Genomic DNA, 19,744 nt, shown 5'->3' with positions numbered 1-19,744 from the left:
GTTACATGTTTTTTTTTTGTTTTTTTGGCCAGTTGTGTGGCTTGAACTCTAGGCCTAGGCTCTGTCTCTGAGCTTTTGCTCAAGGCAAGCATTCTCTGCCAGTTAAGCCACAGTTGCCAATTCTGGCTTTCTTGGATATGAGAATCTCATGGAGTTTCCTGCCCAGGCCCTCCTCACACACTTTAGGTCTCAGTTTTCTTTTCTTTTTTTTTTTTTTGCCAGTCCTGGGCTTGAGCTCAGGGCCTGAGCACTGTCCTTGGGCTTTCTCAAGGCTAGAGCTCTACCACTTGAGACTCAGTACCACTTCTGGTTTTTTTCTATGTATGTGATACCAAGGAATCGAACCTGGGCCTTCATGCATGCTAGGCAAGCACTCTACCACTAGGCCAAACTCCTGGCCGTGGGTCTCAGTATTCTAAGTAGCTAAGATTACAGGCATGATCCATTGGTACCTGGCTACCCTTTTTTTTTTTTTTTTTTTAATGACAGCTTTCCACTGTGTAACCCATTACTTTTTGCTCATAAAGTAATCCATTTCCCTTAATAGTTTTTTTTCCCCCTGATTTTTAGGTGCTACAGGCTCTGCAGTGAAATCTGACTCACCTTCTACGTCTAGTATTCCCCCTCTCAATGAAACGGTATCTGCAGCTTCCTTACTCACCACAACCAATCAGCACTCATCCTCCTTGGGTGGGTTGAGCCACAGTGAGGAGATTACAAATACCACCACCACGCAACACAGCAGGTGATTTGGGGTGAGGATAGAGTATGGGTTTGGTGAGTTTCAATAACAGGGCTCTCTGATCCTGTCCCTTTTTTTGTCATTTGTGGGGCTTGAACTCTGGGCCTGGGTGCTGTCCCTGAGCTCTTCAGTTCAAGATTATCAACCTACCCCTGAGCCACAGCACACTTCCAGTTTTCTGGTGGTTAATTGGAGGTAAGAGTATCAATGGACTTTTAGTTTTTGGACTGGCTTTGAACCATGATCCTCAGATCTCAGCCTCATGAGTAGTTAGGATTACAGACATGAGCCACCAGGCCCATCTCTGGTCTGGTCTTACTACTTCAGTCAAAACAGAGACCACATTAGCCCTTCTTTTGTGGTAAGTGGGTGACCTACATGTTATTTGAAGTAATGACAAATGAAGACTTAACTTTCCCCTTTCAGCATCAGCTCTTCAAGTGCTTGCTCCTTACTCTTGTATTCTGTCTTATTTTGTGTAAACGCCATGGGTCAGGTAGCCATTAACACTTTATTGATGAAAGTCACTTTTTTCTTTTTTTTTTGGTTTGTGGTTTGAACTCTGGGCCTGAGCACTATCTCTGAGCTCTTCAGCTCAAGGCTACCGTTCTTCCATGTTGAACCATGGTACTATTTCCTCTTTTTTCCTTATAGCACATTATCTACACAGCAGAATAGCCTATCATCATCAACATCTTCTGGGCGCACTTCAGCATCCACTCTTTTGGTAAGTATGAGATAGTGAGAAACTATGGGTCTTGTAGTTTTAATGTCCAGCTCCAAGATTTTCAGAGGGAATTGTTAAAATTTTCTTTATTATTTTGTAAAATTACTGAATTGAAGTTGTAGGACAAAAAAGTAAAGGAGTACTGGGAGGCAAAGAGACTGAAGGGAAACCAGAAAGACTACAGAGCTTAAAACTCAACAGTCAGCTACACATCAGTGGGTCACACCTATAATTCTAGCTATTGAGAAGGTTGGGACCTGATGATTGTGGTTCAGAGTCAGCCTTCACAGAAATGTCAATGAGACTCTTACCTCCAGTTAACTGCCAAAAAGCCTAAAGTGGTGCCATGGTATAACTGGTAATTTAGTACCTTGAGCCCAAAAACTAAGGAACAGTGCCTGAGGCCTAATTCAAATCCCAGGGCTACCAAAAAAAAAAAGCAGAGACGGGGAGTTTGGCTTAGTGGTAAGTAGGGTGCTTGCCTAGCATGTATGAAGACCCAGGTTTGATTCCTCTGTACCACATACATAGAAAAAGCGGAAAGTGGTGATATGGCTCAAGTGGTAGGATTCTAGCCTTGAGAAAAACCCAAGGGCAGTGCTCAGGCCCTAACCAAAACTGACAAAGAAAAAAAGAGAGGGAAGGAGGAAGAAATGTTCCTGATAGACCTTGATGTGTTCTCCAACTTCAACAGGCATATCCGTAGACCTTGCCTTACTCAGATCATGGTCAGGTAGGGGGGACAGTGTATGCAAGAGTAATTGGAGTTCATGCCATCTCTTATCAGCTTAATCAGTGGCTGAATAAATTGCAGTACTCCAACATGTACCTGCTTCCCACCCTATGGTTCTCATGTTGGAAAATTTGGTAATGAAGGCTGTGATATTTTTGTCTTTGCTGACCTCTGTTACTAATTGTTTCCCTCTGTTCCACTACTCCCTGTTTTTGAAGCACACAAGTGTGGAAAGTGAGGCGAATCTCCATTCTTCCTCCAGCACTTTCTCTACCACATCCAGCACAGTCTCTGCACCTCCCCCAGTGGTCAGTGTCTCCTCCAGTCTGAATAGTGGCAGTAGTTTGGGTCTCAGCTTAGGCAGCAACTCTACCGTCACGGCATCAACTCGAAGCTCAGTTGCTACGACTTCAGGTAGTCTTTTCTAGGTGGGTGGCAATCCTCTGGGGTGGAAGAGGTAAGTAATTTTGTGTGGCAATGTAAAAAATGTTATTTCTCTTTTAGGAAAAGCTCCTCCCAACCTTCCTCCTGGGGTTCCGCCATTGTTGCCTAATCCATATATTATGGCTCCGGGGCTGTTACATGCCTACCCAGTAAGTGAGACAGAAGGGTCTTCACAAGGGGAAGATGGTGTGTCTACTCTTCATAGCTCTGCCTTCAGGTGGAAGACTGTAATTACAGAATAAATGAATACTTGTCACATATAAGCAAACAGGTTTTTAATCTTTGTAGTGTTGAAGAAAAACTAATTTTCAGAGGGAAACCTCCTCTGTTGTATATCTACACTATGTGTAATACCAATTTTGGATCTCAGTTCTCAAACAGTAGAAAGACTGTTTTCTTATAGAATTATTTTTATAATTGTATCAATTCTCTAATTTTGTGAATCTTTTGTTGGCCCTGACCTTATTAGAACAGAGTTCCCTTAATCGCTTTGGAACTATCTTGAGAGTAAATGGCTTTTGCCCTGTCTATCCTCTGTTGTATTTAAGTATTTATTGTTTATTAAGGTGAAGGGTAGCTGGGCATGGTGGCTCACGTCTATAATCCAACCTACTTGGGAGGCTGAAATCTGAAGATCATGGTTCAAAGCACAGCCTAAGCACAGAAGTCCTTGAGAATCTTATCTCCAAGTAACCAATAAAAAGCCAGAAGTGGAGCTGTGGCTCATGTGGTAGAGTAGCCTTTAGCAATGCTCAGAGACGTTGCCCAGGCTTTGAATTCAAGTCTCATGACCAGTACACAAGCACACACATGCAAAATAACCTGGAAGATGGAAGGATACTTGTGAAAATACCATTAAAAGACACTTGTCTTTGCCCTTGAAGAAGAAATATAGGTAAATATACAGATGAAATGTTCATGGCTGGGAATGTGGCCTAGTGGTAAAATGCTTGCCTAGCATTCACAAAGCCCTTCGTTTGATTCCACAGTTCCACACATAGAAAAAGCCAGAAATAGTGCTGTGGCTCAAATGCCAGAGTGCTAGCCTTGAGCAAGAGTATTCAAGGACAGTGCTCAGGCCCTGAGTTTAAGGCCCAGAACGGGGGTGAGGGAGGGGAGGACATATCCAATTAGCATTATTATATATTATTTAACACTAACAGTGCCCAGAAATTGGAGGAGGAGAAAAAAAAAACAAAACTTAAAACATGAATCCTTCCAGGAGGAGATAAATTTTAAGCTAGATTTTTGTTGGTGGTGGTCATAGGACTTGAACTCTAGGCCTGGGCACTGTCTCTGAGCTCTTCAGCTCAAGGCTAGTACTCTACCCCTTGAGCTACAGCACGACGTCTGGTTTTCTAGTTGTTAATTGGAGATAAGAGTTTCATGGACTTTCATGCCCAGACTGGCTTTGAACTGCAATCCTCAGATCTCAGCCTCCTGAGTAGCTAGGATTGCAGGTGTGAGCCACCAGCACCGGCTTAAGCTAGATTTTTTAATATTATTTTTATCTTTAATCCAGATTTTGAAGACTGAAGACAAGAGACTACTAGAATAGAAAGTAAAGCCGGCTGTTTATATACTTGTGTCTCCCCTACTGGTACCCAGAGGCTAGCCTAGTTGAATCAGTTGTATGTAGATCATGAAAACTTCAAAAACTTTCCATTGATCTTTTATAAACTCTTCATACTTTTTTTCCTCACTTACACCTAAAGGAAATAACGTGTGTTTTGTTAAAGAATGAGAATGAATGCTCTGTTGAATTACCTTTCAGTTTCTTTTTGCTACCATCATGACCAATGCTCATTAATATTGTTATATGTCTTTATCTTTCAGCCACAGGTATATGGTTATGATGATTTGCAAATGCTTCAGACGAGATTTCCATTGGTACGTATGGGGAGTAGTAGAGCCTTGGAATTAAAATTAGAAGGATTATCTCACACATTCAATTGATGTTATAGATCTACCAGGTTCCTGCTTTGTCCTTTTGTTAAAACCGTTCCCACAAATCCCTGTAGTCTAATATATGTTGAAAAGTGAGTCACTGGCACCCAGCTTCCTCTTTTTTTCTTTTTCTTTTTTGCCAGACCTGGGGCTTGAGCTTGGGGCCTAAGCACTGTCCTCAGGCTATCTCAAGGCCAGAGCTCTACCACTTGAGCTACAACACCACTTCTGACTTTTTTCTATGTATGTGGTACTGAGGAATCAAAGCCGGGTCTTTGTGCATGCTAGGCAAGCATTCTACCACTAGGCCAAACTCCTATCCCTCTTTTATCATTCTGGTGTTTTTTTGTTTTTTGTTTCTTTTTAAATTTCCAGTTCTGAACTACATAGCCTCAGTGTTATGTGCCTATTATAAGGCTTTCTATATGACTTGTACTTGGAATTGTACAGTACGGGGAAAAGGTTTTGTATAGACTTATAGATATCATATGTGGAGGGTTAAAAAAGTTCCTGATCTTGATGTGTTCTCCAACAGGCATATCCGTAGACCTTGCCTTACTCAGATCATGGTCAGGTAGGGGGGACAGTGTATGCAAGAGTAATTGGAGTTCATGCCATCTCTTATCAGCTTAATCAGTGGCTGGATAAATTGCAGTACTCCAACATGTACCTGCTTCCCACCCTATGGTTCTCATGTTGGAAAATGAATGACATTTAATCTATACTTTTTTTTTTAATTTCTCTGTTCTAGGACTACTACAGTATCCCATTTCCCACACCCACCACTCCACTGACTGGGAGGGATGGTAGCCTGGCCAGCAACCCTTATTCTGGTAGGACTGGGATAGGGATTAATAAAGGGAAATGTATTAAGAATGGAGACAGAAACCTGATTAGTATTGAGAAGGGACACATTCAGTTCCTGTCATAGTTAAAGGTCATCAGCAGACCTGTAGAAGAGATGGGCATGTGGCAGGTGGTTGTATGTGTGTGTTTTAATACTGGGAATTGAACCCAAGGCCTCATCCATGGTAAGCTTAAGCTCTACCTAGTCCCTTCGTGTAAGAACTTTGTTCTGAAAACCTACCTCTGCTATAACGTTGTAGTTATTTGACATCTAGACTTAGTGCTATACCACTTGATCCCAGCCTTCCACATTAGTCTTGACTGCTGCTATGTTAAATATGGCTGAACAGTACCAAATGGAGCTATACTGGCCAGGAGTTTGTCCTAGTGGTAGAGTGTTTGCTTAGCATGCACAAAGACCCGGATTGGATTCCATGGTACCACATATATAGAAAAAGAGCCAGAAGTGGTGCTGAGGCTCAAGTGGTAGAGCTAGCCTTGAGAGGGTTGAAGGACAGTGCTCAGGCCCTGAGCTCGAGCCCAGGACTGGCAAAAAAAAAGAAAAAAATATGTAGTTCAAGAAATTAACTGAAGTCTTTGAAATATGGTCTTTTAGAATGATGTGAGATTAGAACAGTAATTCTGCTTTGGTATTGTAGTTAAAAAAGTACAGTGAGCTTTTCTCATCACAGGTGACCTCACCAAGTTTGGCCGTGGGGATGCTTCTTCCCCAGCTCCAGCCACAACATTGGCCCAACCCCAACAGAACCAGACGCAGACTCACCACACCACCCAGCAGACATTCCTGAATCCGGCGCTGCCTCCTGGCTACAGTTATACCAGCCTGCCATACTATACAGGGGTCCCAGGCCTCCCCAGCACCTTCCAGTATGGGCCTGCTGTGTTCCCTGTGAGTACTTGGTTTGGGTTTCCCTGTAATGAAGGATCTCAAACCTTGAACACTAGGTGATGACTGAGGAACAGCACCTTTGGTTTGTTTCTGACCTGGGAACCAGGAATGAGACTTGAATTGGTGGATTAGAATAGGAATTACATACTCTTAGGATCTCTCCCCCCTTTTTTTAAGCTAGTCCTCAGGCTTGGACTCGGGGCCTGGGCACTGTCCTTGGACACTTTTTGCTCAAGGCTAGTGTCCTGCCACTTCAGCCACAGAACCACTTCTGGCATTTTCTATGTATGTGGTAATGAGGAATGGAACCCAAGGTTTTGTGCATACTAAGGGAGCAACTCTTACCACTAGCTATGCTTCCAACCCCTCCCTTTGGTTCATTCATTTCCTCTTTCTTTTCCTTCAAATCACTTCTTGACTTCACAGGTAGATTCTGGAGATAATGAGAAGCCTATTTCATTATTCAAACTGTAGCTAACCTACATCATAATGCCCAGTCCCTAGAGTTAGGACAGGTAGGACAGACAGTGTCTGCCATTTCGTTGCAGTTCTGGCCTTTTTGTTCATCAGGTGGCTCCTACCTCTTCTAAGCAGCATGGTGTGAATGTCAGTGTGAATGCATCGGCCACCCCTTTCCAACAGCCAAGTGGATATGGGTCTCATGGATACAACACTGGTAAGCTCCCCATGTCCCTGGCCTAGTTACTGGATGAACTTTAGGGGAAAGACTTAATGCCTGGATAAAATGGGATTGGTAAGGGTGTGCTGCTCTCTACATAATGATTGTTAGTGCTTGGCTGACTTGGGTTTCTGTGAGTAGCAACAACAGAAGAACTTGACACTGAGACATGTCACAACTCATAATTACGGGGAATGCTTAAGGGTCTGTGTTGGTTGTTAAAATACTTGGACTGGCTTGAGTTTTGTTCCCCAAAATTTTACTTAGATGTCAGTGGAGGTAAATGTTAACATATATGCTACCAATGTAGAATACTAAAGAGAAGAGTTCAGTGTCTTCTTAGCTAACAGGCTGTGGTTAACTTTGGCTTATGTTTTATTGTAATACTTTTTTTAATATGACTCTTCTTTTTATTCCCTAGCTAGAAAACCTAAGATACGGACAGAAAGGAGTAGGCATGACTACTCAGAGTGAGAATTGCACTGGGAGGATAGGATCCTTAGATTCCTTCATTTGTATGCTGGTCTTGCAAAGCCTATTTGCACATCTAATAGGAAGGGAAAAGTAGGAATCCCCTGCATATGTACATTAAAGATACATAGCCTATGCCTTGTTTTCATACCTGACATCTGTGCTTCACTTTAAGAGGGTAGAAGTAAGTATAGAAGTTTTGGAATACAATAATTGCATCTACTTTTTTTTTTTTTTCTTTAGTGACTTAGGTGAATATGGAGGAGAAGGTTGCTGCTATTACTAGAAGTTGAGTTGAGAGTTATTCTTAAAAGCTCTTAGCTTATGGGCTGGGCTGGGAGCGTAGCCTAGTGATAGAGTGCTCGCCTAGCACGCATGAAGCCCTGGGTTCGATTCCTTGGTACCACATACTCAGAAAAAAGCTGGAAGCGGTGCTATGGTTCAAGTGGCAAGGTGCTAGCCTTGAGCAAAATGTGTCCAAGGACAGTGCCTAGGCCCTGAGTTAAAGCTGCAGGACTGGCAAAAAAAAAAAAACAAAACCCTCCTCTTAGTTTAGTTTTATAGCAATTTGGAAAAAGTAGCATTTGTGTTCTTCACCTTTATGTGAGCTCAGTGGGTATTAAAACCCTTACCCAAGGTTTTCAATAATTAGAAATTGTTTAAGCTGATCTAGATATTAATACCCAGGTAGAGCCTTTGAATTGTGTTATATGATATAAAAGACATGATTTTAATTTTGAAAACCTTTCGAAGCCCCATTGAAATTTAATAGCTAGACTCTATGGCCATTTCTCTCACTGAGTACGTCTTGCCCTGATCCTGGGTTTCGATTGGGGAGTGGCATATATAAATTTGACTTATGTGGCCCCATCCCAAGGTTATTAAGATTTAATTTTTAGCTGGTCCACATAAAGAATTTTCAGAGATAGTAGTTGACAATATGAGAGTTGGAAGATACAATTCTGGAAATCCTAGCTTCTTACCTCCCTGAAGATTTTAGTAACCTGTTATAATAGCCTTTGGAGAACCCCCAGTTCCTAACCCCACAGAGGGCTCTTATTCTATTCTTCATCAACCTCTAAATTTATATATTTTTGTGTATTTGATTCCTTTTAGGAAGAAAATATCCACCCCCTTACAAGCATTTCTGGACGGCTGAGAGCTAATTTGGCCCAAGGCTGGGGGCTATGTTTTATGTGTGTGTATAAGTTTGCACTGAAGTCTTGTTTCAGAAACCAAACCACTGAGGAGAGCCTGCTGAGCTGAGGCCATGGCCTGCGTGGCTTGGGGAAAATGAGTTGGTGGATTACCTTCTGGGCTTTTGAACTTGCCTCTCCCCCATTTCCCTCTTCACCCCATGTGTCTGACCCTGTCTTACCCATTTTGAGTTCAAGTGGTGCAACACTTCTGGAAGCATCAATGCACACACCTGCTGTTGCTTTTGATTTTGGAAGGCATGTAGTTCCAACTTGTAACAAAAATATTTGTAGTCTTCAATAAACTGTGGTATTTCTTTAGCTAACTCTGGCGTTCTTTCCGTGAATGTCTTTGTGGACACTAGGAAACAATATTGTGCTGTGGATGAAGGGTGGGGGTGGTCTTTTCAATCAAACTCTAGCATAGCCAAAGAGCTGTTAGTGTTTCAGTGCAGTGGCTTTTAAGGTGGGGGTACGAGGGGTGGGGTCTAGTCTTCATTTCCAGCCTGTTGATTAGCTGGTAAAGAAAGCTATTTGTAAACAAACTCAGCTCCTCCTGCTTAAATGTCTTTACTTTTCCATTTAGATCTTCCCTTTGCCTGTGACAAGTGCAGAGGGGAAGAGACAACAAAGTTTATAGAGTCATAGTAAAAGGCAGAGATGGTGTTCAAAACAAGAACTATCTTCCAAGGCTTCATTTCTACATCTGGCTCCCAAATCAGACTGGCTAGTTGAAATCTGATAAGATCATAAGTAATCGCCTAGTTGATGACTCAGGCTTTGGAACATTGTTCTTAGTACTTAGATGCTGTCTCAGAGATCCTGGTTTATAAGTTGTTTTGTACTTGTGTGTGTAGTAAGGATATGTGGGAGATGTTTAGGCAAACATCCTAACTGGAAACTCTAGTCCCTATTCAGTCTACTCAGTAGTACACTACCAGCCCTTTATCTGTAGTACTAACAAGAGCAATGAGACCATTACTATTGCTTATCAGAAATCAGAGTGTGCAAATTGCCTTGTAATCATTTGGCCAGAGCCCTCTGGAATAATTTCATCCTATAAATGTGACCAATTTTTCCTGTGGACTGCTGTACTAGAAGAGATGGGTCTTGATTCCCATTTCACTCACTCACATTGGAATCATTGTTAAAGTTTCAGGGTGGGAATAGGCAGGACATGTTGATGCTGAAACTCTATAATCTGCAGAGCTTTGTAATAATTAGTGAAAAGAGAAATACTTTTAGGTTCTCTTAATGTTTATGTTGAGGTTATCATGGTTACTATTCTCCAGCATTTATAGTCTCTTCATTATTTAGATACCTAAGAATAAGACAAGATAGGGACATATTTGAACCTAATTTTCCCTTCCAGCCAGCTTGAAGATCCAGTTAATTCTTTTCTATGTAGGCAACCTAGTCTCAATTTAGCATGGGTTACCCAAATAATAGAGAATACATCAAGTATAGATAGATCACTCTCTCCAGGTTTATCTTTAAATAAATAAATGTGCCATTTATATCTGTATTCCACTTTTGATTTTAATCCTTTCACAGACCTCATTAGCTTTAGCCTTTTCAATAACGGAACACTTAGTATTTTGCCAGATGGTCAGCTGGGAAAGAGAAAGGGGAAGGGGAAATAAAACGAGAGTTTTGTTGTATCATTTTTTTTTAACTGCACTTAAAGTATACATGTTACTTTGGAATTGGGAAGTCTTTTCTCTGATTTCTATAGTTTTGTTTCTTTGAGACAGTATCTTACTACTTAACCCAGGTTAATCTTAAACTAAAATCCTCCTGCCTCTGTCTCTGCCTCTCAAGTGCTGGGATTACAGGAATATATGCCACTACATCTAGCTTGTAGTTCGGTTCTTTTTCCTAGTTTATTTCTCTTTAAAATTAGACATTAGCATGTGGAGAGTTAGATGCCTTTTTCCTTCTTTTTGATGCTCGAGATCAAACCTACTTCCTGACATTTAAAGCTAGGCAAGTGCTCTTCCACTAAGCTAGCCCTCCTCCCACCCCCCAACATGCCACTTTTGGGGGAAGATTCTAATGATTATTCCAGGTGAATATAATTTCTGAAGGCTGCCTTTGTCCTGAGCATTGGTTGGATTTGGGTCTTGGAGTTTGAAGGACTGCTTTTGAATTGTGGGTCAATGGAAGATTTCTTACTTGTAATTGATCATTAGTACCAGGACTTCTAAACACTTTAACATCAAAATGTTGCTAATGTTAGAAGAGTGTACCTCTGGAGAGTAGGGTCTAAGGTATTAAGCAGAAATGGTGGCTTTTTTAGTTCTATATTCTCTTCATGGAAACTAATGTATCTTTAAAAATCATGCTTTAAGATTTTAGTTCAGTCACTGTTTCTCAAATCTCTGTTTAAAATGCCTTTAGTGAGATGCTAGATTATTTTTCCCATATCTTTTCTTATCTCCTTGGCCCATTCCATTTCTCAAGAATATAGTCTATATTTTAAATTGAGAAGAAATTAAAATTAGAGGTTTACTGTTCTGGTTGCCTTAAAGCTGTTGGTAGGTAGGACATTTTTAGCAGGAAATGTGAGTAGGATTATAGATTCGAGATTTTCATAGAGAAGCTAAAGTAGCAAATGACATTTTTGTGTTCCATGTGAGCTACTATTCCTTTCTTTTCCTTTTGCCCCATACTTTCAGAAATGTATAACTGAAAATTCATCAGTCAACCCTGTAAATCATAAGGACATAGTTAACAAGCTCCTGATGTATACGTGAGCTAAGGTTCCCAGGGTAAGAATGCTCTTGAGTGCTGAGTTGGACTGTTCTGTTACTGAACCTTCTGTGAAGGTGTGGATTTTAAGCTCCAGAACAGAAGCCAAGTCTATCCTACTTTTCAAGGACAGGATTGACTAGAGTTTATTTGAAATGGACAATAAACCTGTTATTTCTTCTTTGGCTTTGAAATGATTGAGTGAGCTGATAGATCATCTTCCCTTGAAAAATAAAAATAAAGCTCACTTCACTTGTGTGTATACTCTAGAAGAAAAGGCAAAAGATCATGCAGCCTTTGTGTCCTGAATTCTTGTAGAACTGACTTGTGGATAGAAAATCAGACTGAAATTCCCTTGCAGTGCTGTTGGTACCAAGGCTGTAGACATCACTTTTTCTTGGGAATAGGGGCCAGGCAGGTAGCTGAGCTAATCCTCCTGTGTTTTTCCTCCCCTAGGTGTATCGGTCACTTCGAGTAACACAGGCGTGCCAGATATCTCGGGTTCTGTGTACTCCAAAACCCAGGTAGGTGCCTGGCTTGGATAGAAGTGTATTATAAAAGAAAAATGAACTCAGAGGCAGTCAGCTGCAGTTGTAGAAAAACAATGGGCAAGAAGTGTCAGAAACTCATTCTACCTTTTCTGAATACATGATCTGTAGACTAACTTCACTAAGAGTTAGCTCAAGGAGAAACATCACAGGTAGGTGAGGTCTTGTAACTTGCAACTATCACTGTGCAACTGCCTCAACTTTACCTATCCAGTTCCAGCATCTACTAACTCACCAAGAGGACAAATACAGAAAATGAAGTTCATTCCATTCTCTGAATAAATCCATGACAAAGAGCTGGTAGTGGGAAAAGAAACAACCTACCAAGTGAGGCATTTGCTGCTGAGTTACCACACATTTGTGTTATGTTTATCTCCCAAATATCATAAATAAGTTCATTGTGAAGTATTAGGGACTTGAAGCAAGTTCATAGGCAAGGCGCTCTTCATTTTTTCCTTTTTATGTTTTTCAGGTAGGTTCTCGGTGCTTTTCCTAGGCAGACTTTAACCACAGTTGTCCTACATTTACTTTTACTTTCCAAGTAGCTGGGATTACAAATGTTTACCATCCAATTACCCTGTGTGGCTTTTTTTTTTTTTTTTCTTTGACTGTGGCTTGTTTTGCCTGGGCTAGCCTTAAACTGAATATACCTCCAAATGTACCTGAGCCACCATGCTAACCCTATTCATTTCCTTTGAACTATCCAAGGAGTTCTCATTTCTACCCAACTACTAGGGCAAGACTGTTAAGATGAGTTGCAGATTTATATATGTTCGTGGATAGCATTAGATTTTAAGAAATACTTTCACGTTCGTCTTCCTGTTTAATCCTTATAACTGAAAGGATAGTAGTGTCTTTTTTTTTTTTAATGAGGAAACTGAGGCTTGAGAGACCCCATAATTTGCCTAGGATCACAAAGGAATTAAAGCACAGAGATGGAACTGACTATATCTAACTTCAAGTGCACTGTTCGTTCTGACCATTCTGCTTTCTGAGGGTAGAGAACCTTGGGCTCAGAAATACCCAGACTTACATGGTGGCTCACACCTGTAATCCTAGCTACTCAGGAAGCTGAGATCTGAGGATCTCAGTTAAAAGCCAGCCCTAGCACTAAAGTACAAAAAACATCTCCAGTTATTCATTAGAAAATAGGAAGTGCGACTGTGGTTCAAGGGGTAGGGCTGTGGTTCAAGGTAGCCTTGTGCTGAAGAGCTCAGAGACAACACCCAGGCCCAAGGGTAGGGCAGTAGCCTTGAGCTGAAGAGCTCAGGGACAGATCCTAGGCCCAGAGTTCAAGCCCTATGACTGACAAAAAAAAATACCTAGACTTCCTTTGTTGATCCTTTTTACTCTCCTTGGATAGCAGTCCTTTGAGAAACAAGGATTTCATTCCGGTACTCCTGCTGCCTCCTTCAACTTGCCTTCAGCCCTAGGAAGTGGAGGACCCATCAATCCCGCCACAGCTGCTGCCTACCCACCTGCCCCCTTTATGCACATTCTGACCCCCCACCAGCAGCCGCATTCCCAGATCCTTCATCATCACCTGCAGCAGGATGGCCAGGTAACAATCCTCTCCCCTCTCTCCTTTCCCTTCCTCTTCCTTCCTATCCCTTAAAACTACCTCCCCTTTCCTTTTCTTACCCTTCCTTACCACCACCTTCACCCAATCCTCCCCAGTGCCAGCCAGGGGCACACAGCACATACAGACACAAGCGCACATAACATGGAGCAGCCAGCAAGGGAAATGTCAGAGAATGGGCCAGATTAAAATCTTTTTTTGCTCAGTTCCTTTGATGCCTTTCTCCTCCACCTCCTCCCATGGCACAGTTGTCCTCATCCCATCAGACCTGGGTCACACCTTCCCTTTTACCTCTCCCAGCCTCCCCCCTTCCCTGACATTGTAGCTTTCCCTTCTAATGGTGGAGTTCTATTGTCAAAGTTTGTCCCTTTATTTTCCATATATCCTGGTTCTGCCTCAGCTACCATATTTGCAGATGATTCTCTGTTGCCAGCGCCAGCAGGAGGAGCAGGTAATGAAACTGAATGATATGCTTGAACCCACTCCTTTTTAGTCCCCATTTCACCTCCACGGCCTCAGAAAACTTGAAGAGAAAAGATTAAATGGTCACAGAACAGGATACACAAACACAAACACTTTGCTGAGCTCTCTGGCCTCCCCATCCTCTTTCTTCCTCCCTTCCTCAACACCCTCTTTGTCTTTCTCCTTCCTCAGCTCTGGAAAACACTGGGTTACCAGAAAAAAAAAAAAATTCTTGGGGCAGCATCTGGAGCTTGAAGCATCAGACTCTATTCTTTTGCTTTACCTGAATTGGGCTCACAGATGTGTGGTGGTGGGCAGATTTGCAGGGTGGTACAAGAGACTGCTCAAGAGCTCCATCACAGATGGCTGGAGAACTAGGATAACAGCTTCCCTCCCACCCCCCCTTTTCAAAGATGGCTTTCTAAATAGAGGCATTCATTGAGATCAATGAAAATCATTTTGTGGTCACTCACTCCAAGAGGTCATAATTCTCACAAGTTGTAATTTTTTTGTTTTTTCCAGATCAGGGGTAGAATGAAGGGGTGGGGTGGGGAAGAAATAATGTAAAAATATCCTCTTTTCATTTCCCTCCCTGTTTAAATATTAACTATGACCATACTTGATAAGAGAGGAGGAGCTCTACTATCTATCAAGACCAATTTTCTATGGTTCAGAAGTTTTCATGTCGGTCTGAAGTAAGGGGAATGAGAAAGCAAGATAGTTTTATACATCTCCACCTAAAGACTTTACCGATTGGTCCCACTAACTAGACACCTTTTTCCTCCCCATCACCCTCCCATTCCCTGCAGACGGGCAGCGGGCAACGTAGCCAGACCAGCTCCATCCCGCAGAAGCCCCAGACCAACAAGTCTGCGTACAACAGCTACAGCTGGGGGGCCAACTGAGGCCCTGGCCCTCTCCTCCCGGTCCCATCTTCTGAGAGGCTTCTCAGCCTGGAAGCTATGGAAACAGCATCAAAGAGAGAAAGGAATGTGGGGGGATTCTGCAGCCTCACACCCAGCGGCCCACCCCACGCCTCTGCTTCATGTCTGTCCCATTCCCATACCATCCCCACCTGTTGTATGTATTATAGGATTTGTATTTTCTCTCTTTTTTTTCCCCCTTTTCCTCTTCCTACTCTCCCCTTGCATTCAAGATTATGAAACTTTGCTATGGGCCCTGACCTTCCTTTACTTCTTCCTGTTCACCCTGGTGGTGTATGGGTGAGGTGGGGAGGGGGACCCCGAAATATATATCAGCCCAACAGCCCTAAGTCTCCTCCTTTATTATTAGGAAAACAAACAACAAAAAATGGCGTCATGAATATGAACAGCATTGTCAGATGAATTAGTTGAAGTTTTTTTTTTTGTACTGTGTCTTCAAATTTAATGGATTAATGTGTCTTGTATATATAAAACGAAAACCTCTACCTTCAGCCTCTGCCCATTCTTGCTCCGTCTAGGATATCCTCAGTCTCGTCGATGACCAGCTTGGTGAATAAGTAATACCGTACGAACTGGGCCTCTAGCAGGCCCCGAAGGCAGTGGAATAAAATGAAATCTTTGCCCTTTCAGAACACCTCTGACCTTAATGTGCTAGTGAAGGGATTCCTTTTTACCCCTAAGAATTCCACAACCTGTGCAACTGGAAAGAATCACCACAAATCTTCATTGCCTCCAGAAACTGCCACATCTACAGCAAGTTAAGGCCATAAAGGGAAAGGGATAGAAATTGGGTGGGAGGAAGGGGGAGGATTGGGGAAAAGTTGAACATTTCAAAGAAATACCTTTATGGAGTTGAAATACATATGGCTTTGATGGTTCCAGACAAATAAAACTAAAAAGAACCTGAGGGCAACATTTGCATTTGCCTGGCAAAACTATAAAGTTTGGGGTCCTTCCTGACAGTAATATATTATAAATATTTGCTTCTTGGGTACTTTCATGTGACTTAAATATATCCAATCCCCATGCAAAGACAGTCTAAGGCTATTTTAAGAGTGAGAACTGGCCTATCCTATTGCCTTAGGCTGTCTCTGACTCCTTGCCTCAAGAGACCCTCCTTTGCCAGTAGTTGATTATAGGCATGGCAGCACACTGGAAGGAAATCTTACAGCCTTACATTCTTTGTTCCTTTTTCTAGGACGGTTGAATAACATACCTGCTTGACTAGCCTATAGATCATTTATCTTTCTGGTTTATAGAGCCTGTTTGGAAAAATTAAAGAATCCTCTATGGTCATGACTCTGTAGTAGCTAACAATGAATTCATGCGTCCCCTTGTCTTTAGTATTCTTTGTCTTTATTCAGAATTTGTATTTGAAGGAGCTTTAGTAACATTGGAAGTCACCCATATTAGTCTGGAAATAAGCGCCTAGAAAACGGGAAGCCCCCGGGGCGGCCAGTGGAATAGGAGGGAGGGTCTCCAACAGATGGGTTAGTACAGTGAGGACTGCCCTCTGGAGAACTTGCCTAGACCCCACTCCAGACGCGCCAGTCAAGTAGGTCGGCTGGCCTGAAAGACCTAGCAGGGAGGTGAACCTTAGGAGCAAATCTGGCCGATTCCTCAGCTGAAGACTGGAAAGCGAAGCAGACTAGAAAGCTGTTCCAAGTTGGTCAGTCTGTCCGGCTTCCCTCGCTCATTCGCCTTACGGTTGCTTTACGACAGTGCCGTACCGCACACTTGCTTTCCGACACTCCGTTTCCGATGGCGTAGCTCGGCCCCGTTTGCCTGCGAATGGACTGCGGGAGGGGGAGGGTCTCAAGGGTCTGCGTTCCGTCATGGGAATGAGCCTGTTCGACCTCTTCCGGGGCTTTTTCGGCTTTTCTGGACTTCGGAGGTGAGAGTAATTCTGGGCTGGACAAGGGGAAGGGTGTTGTGAAGAAAGCTTGGCCCCATCGTCGTATGGGAAAACTTCCTCTGCCTCCACCCCTGCGGAGAGGACGAAAGTCACCACATTGAGTAGTCGCCACGCAACAGTAACCAGGGAGGCCATTAGGAGGAGAAACGGCGCCTTAAACCTTTTTCTCCAACCGTGGGTGATGCAACAGGGACCTGGGCGGGGAAGTTAGTGGGGATCTGAGAAGAGGACGCGGAGCCGGTGAGCAGGCCCTTGGGAAGTATGGAAGGGGCTGGGGGACACTTCGGAAAAAACAGGAGTTGAGAGGTTAGGACAGACATGAGGAAAAAGAAAACAAGGAAAACCCAGAAAGGTCTATCACCAGCTGTGTTTTGATTTGACAGCTATTTCTCCAACACTGATCCCCAGCTTCCCAGACTCCTTCACTAGGTCCCATTTTGCGTTGATTCTGTGCCCGTAATTGGGGCTGAAATCTTGGTGCCTTACCTACCTCCACCCTCAGCCACAGGGATCCCTTTTTTGGAGGGATGACTCGAGATGAAGATGAGGAGGAGGAGGAAGACGAGGAAGAAGGAGCCACATGGGGTCCTAGGAACTCTTTTGATGGTTCTCGGCCCCCAGAGGAATTTGGCTTCAGCTTCAGCCCAAGAGGAGGGATACGTTTCCATGATAATTCCGGCTTTGATGAACTCGTTCGCGATTTCAGTGGCATCTTCAGCGAGATGGGAGCTTGGACCTTACCTTCCCACCCTCCTGGTGTGTGGATTTCCCTGAGGGAGAACCCATGGTTTGGTAATGGGTTGGTGGGTGAAGTAAAGAGGAGTAGTTAAGGGATGGAAAGCTTTACAAGACTGACGATCTCAAAGAGATTTAAAGGGCCCAAGTCCTTTCCCACCCCAGCATTCATGTGCTGCCTTTTTGCATAACTTCCAGATCCTGAGTCAGAGACACCTGGTGAAAGACTGCAGGAGGGGCAGACGCTTCGGGACTCAATGCTTAAATACCCAGATAGTCATCAGCCCAAGATCTCTGGGGGGGCCTTGGAGAGTGATACAAGAACTGAATCCCCCAAGCCAGCACCAGACTGGGAGTCCCCAAGACCTTTTCATAGGGTAAGTGCTCACATCTGGTAATGAAGTGAGAGACCACTAATAAAGAATAATAGCTAGAATCAATTCTAGCCCATCCATTTATTGTATTTACCTTTTTATTGAATTGTGTTATGGGGATAGAATAGAAACCAAGGCTTTGTGCCTTGCTAGGCCAGTGCTCTACCACTGCCCTGTCTTTTAAACCTCTGTTTTCTATAGTAAGCTGCTTTGAAGGCAAATGGGAATTCTCCTTCAGGTGGAGGTGATTCATAGATATAAGGCAGGATTATTGGGGGGAGGACAGACAAGTTGCAGGGAAGCTTCTTGGTAGAGAAGTGAAACAGCCAGGAAGGAAGAATGAGTTGGTAATAAGGCTATCCTAAATGGAATTATTTCTCCTGGGGAAAGAGGATTCTGGAACCTTGGGAGCAGTTTGAGGTATATGACCCTTCAGGTTTCAGACTGGAAGGTGTCTTTCACCTACTATGTATTATGGCTTCTTCTACAGTTTGATGATTTATGGCCTGTGACTCCCCATCCTAGAGCCAGAGAAGACAATGGTGAGTCTAGGAGGGAACATTAACTATCCCTCTTGTTAGTCTCAAAATCTGTCTGTTCTTCGTGAAATTCCTTCATGCTCTACTTGTCCATTTTATTGCCCTATGACATTTTTCTCTGGTTCTTCATCTCTGTCTTTCCAGATCTTGATTCCCAGGTTTCACAGGAGGGTCTTGGCCCAGTTCTACAACCTCAGCCCAAGTCCTACTTCAAGAGTATCTCTGTGACCAAGATCACAAAACCAGATGGGGTGAGTTGGGAGAAAGAAATAGAGGGAAGTGGCTAAGGAATGCCTTGGAAAGAGGGACCCTTCAAACGTCTTTAAGTTATATTAAGAATGTGGTGGGGGGCATCTTATAGAAAGTGGAGGAGCACCGGACTGTAGTGGACAGTGAGGGCCGAAGGGAGACCACAATAATTCACCAAGAAGCAGATGACAGACTGAGAGTTGGTAAGTTAAGACTAATTAAAAGTGGTCTTTACCTCTTTGGGGGGGGGAACCCTCTTACCCTTTACTAGTATTTCTCTATTTGCCTCTTCCCAGTTATCATTTAGTCTGTCTCTTTGTATGAATTTCTTCCATAGATCCAGAATCACCAAGACCTCCAGCCTTGGATGATGCCTTTTCCATCCTGGATTTATTTCTAGGACGATGGCCTCGTTAGTTTGTTAACCTTCTGAAGCCTTCAGATCCTTTTCACTGCCCACTGTCAATAAGCTTAGCTGTTTCTGTCACCTTAAGGGCCTGAGTGTGTACAACAGTAGGTTGGGGGTATGTCAGTCTGTCACTCACCCGAACTGACCAATAAAACCTTTATTTATGCTAAAGGTCTTGGTTTTGTCCAGGCTGTTTCACTTTGTAGAACCATTCAGGCTTGCCCATGCTGTCTAGAAGCTATCTCCTTATTTGCTAGTTTATTAATATATTTCCAAAGCCTAATTTAGGAAGGAAAAAAAAGTCAGATACTATATTTTTTTAACATGATAGCATTAATTCCAGTAAAGATTTTTGAAAGATACATCAAATTGAAAACAAAAAAGAGATATTGAGTGAGTTCCAATCCTGTAATCCTGAGATGTAGAGATCCTGGTTTAAGGCCTCCACAGCTAGGAAAGTCTGTGAAACTTTTTATCCAATTAATTTTATATCCACCTAAGAAGTGAACTGAGCAATTGTGCCTCATGCCTATAATCCTAGCTA

The 19,744-nt window shown here is 42.9% G+C and overlaps 2 protein-coding genes and 2 non-coding genes across 26 annotated transcripts in view; all 4 read left to right on the top strand.

Moving 5' to 3' along the window:
* Ubap2l (ubiquitin associated protein 2 like) overlaps positions 1 to 16,300 on the top strand; it is a 61,317-nt gene extending 45,017 nt beyond the window's left edge. For 7 of the 22 annotated variants that reach the window (XM_090340898.1, XM_090340896.1, XM_090340894.1 and 4 more), the window contains 12 exons: positions 571 to 745; positions 1,397 to 1,469; positions 2,421 to 2,616; positions 2,707 to 2,795; positions 4,483 to 4,536; positions 5,345 to 5,426; positions 6,132 to 6,349; positions 6,920 to 7,025; positions 11,903 to 11,970; positions 13,358 to 13,555; positions 13,974 to 14,024; positions 14,845 to 15,470. In XM_090340898.1, the coding sequence (XP_090197024.1) occupies positions 571 to 745; positions 1,397 to 1,469; positions 2,421 to 2,616; positions 2,707 to 2,795; positions 4,483 to 4,536; positions 5,345 to 5,426; positions 6,132 to 6,349; positions 6,920 to 7,025; positions 11,903 to 11,970; positions 13,358 to 13,555; positions 13,974 to 14,024; positions 14,845 to 14,940 (1,406 nt within the window). In that variant the 3' untranslated portion in view covers positions 14,941 to 15,470. Of the gene's footprint in view, positions 1 to 570; positions 746 to 1,396; positions 1,470 to 2,420; positions 2,617 to 2,706; positions 2,796 to 4,482; positions 4,537 to 5,344; positions 5,427 to 6,131; positions 6,350 to 6,919; positions 7,026 to 8,615; positions 9,022 to 11,902; positions 11,971 to 13,357; positions 13,556 to 13,973; positions 14,025 to 14,844; positions 15,471 to 15,497 lie in introns of those variants that run through there. The other 15 variants (XM_090340910.1, XM_090340903.1, XM_090340905.1 and 12 more) reach the window with 8 other exon arrangements.
* LOC150058190 (small nucleolar RNA SNORA58) lies at positions 2,162 to 2,296 on the top strand. Its single transcript, XR_016536911.1, has one exon. It is a non-coding gene; the product is annotated as a small nucleolar RNA SNORA58 (small nucleolar RNA).
* Positions 5,127 to 5,261, top strand: LOC150058189 (small nucleolar RNA SNORA58). Its single transcript, XR_016536912.1, has one exon. It is a non-coding gene; the product is annotated as a small nucleolar RNA SNORA58 (small nucleolar RNA).
* A 421-nt stretch (positions 16,301 to 16,721) lies between the features above and the next one.
* On the top strand, positions 16,722 to 19,375 carry Hax1 (HCLS1 associated protein X-1). Of its 2 annotated transcripts, none has more exons than XM_090340916.1 (7): positions 16,722 to 16,873; positions 17,397 to 17,650; positions 17,828 to 18,006; positions 18,494 to 18,545; positions 18,687 to 18,793; positions 18,904 to 18,994; positions 19,129 to 19,375. In XM_090340916.1, exons 1-7 carry the CDS (start codon positions 16,815 to 16,817, stop codon positions 19,206 to 19,208), a joined length of 822 nt encoding a protein of 273 aa, XP_090197042.1. In that variant the 5' UTR covers positions 16,722 to 16,814; the 3' UTR covers positions 19,209 to 19,375. The 2 variants fall into 2 exon arrangements, with proteins under 2 accessions (XP_090197042.1, XP_090197044.1); XM_090340918.1 differs by lacking the exon at positions 16,722 to 16,873 and adding an exon at positions 16,885 to 17,134.
* Positions 19,376 to 19,744: the final 369 nt, after the last annotated feature.

Source organism: Megascapheus bottae, chromosome 10 (genome assembly GCF_031878675.1).
Source record: "Megascapheus bottae isolate mThoBot1 chromosome 10, mThoBot2.hap1, whole genome shotgun sequence".
In the NCBI taxonomy this organism is placed as follows: domain Eukaryota; kingdom Metazoa; phylum Chordata; class Mammalia; order Rodentia; family Geomyidae; genus Megascapheus; species Megascapheus bottae.
Note: the sequence above shows the minus strand (reverse complement) of the source record. Positions and strands in the feature narration are given on the sequence as shown.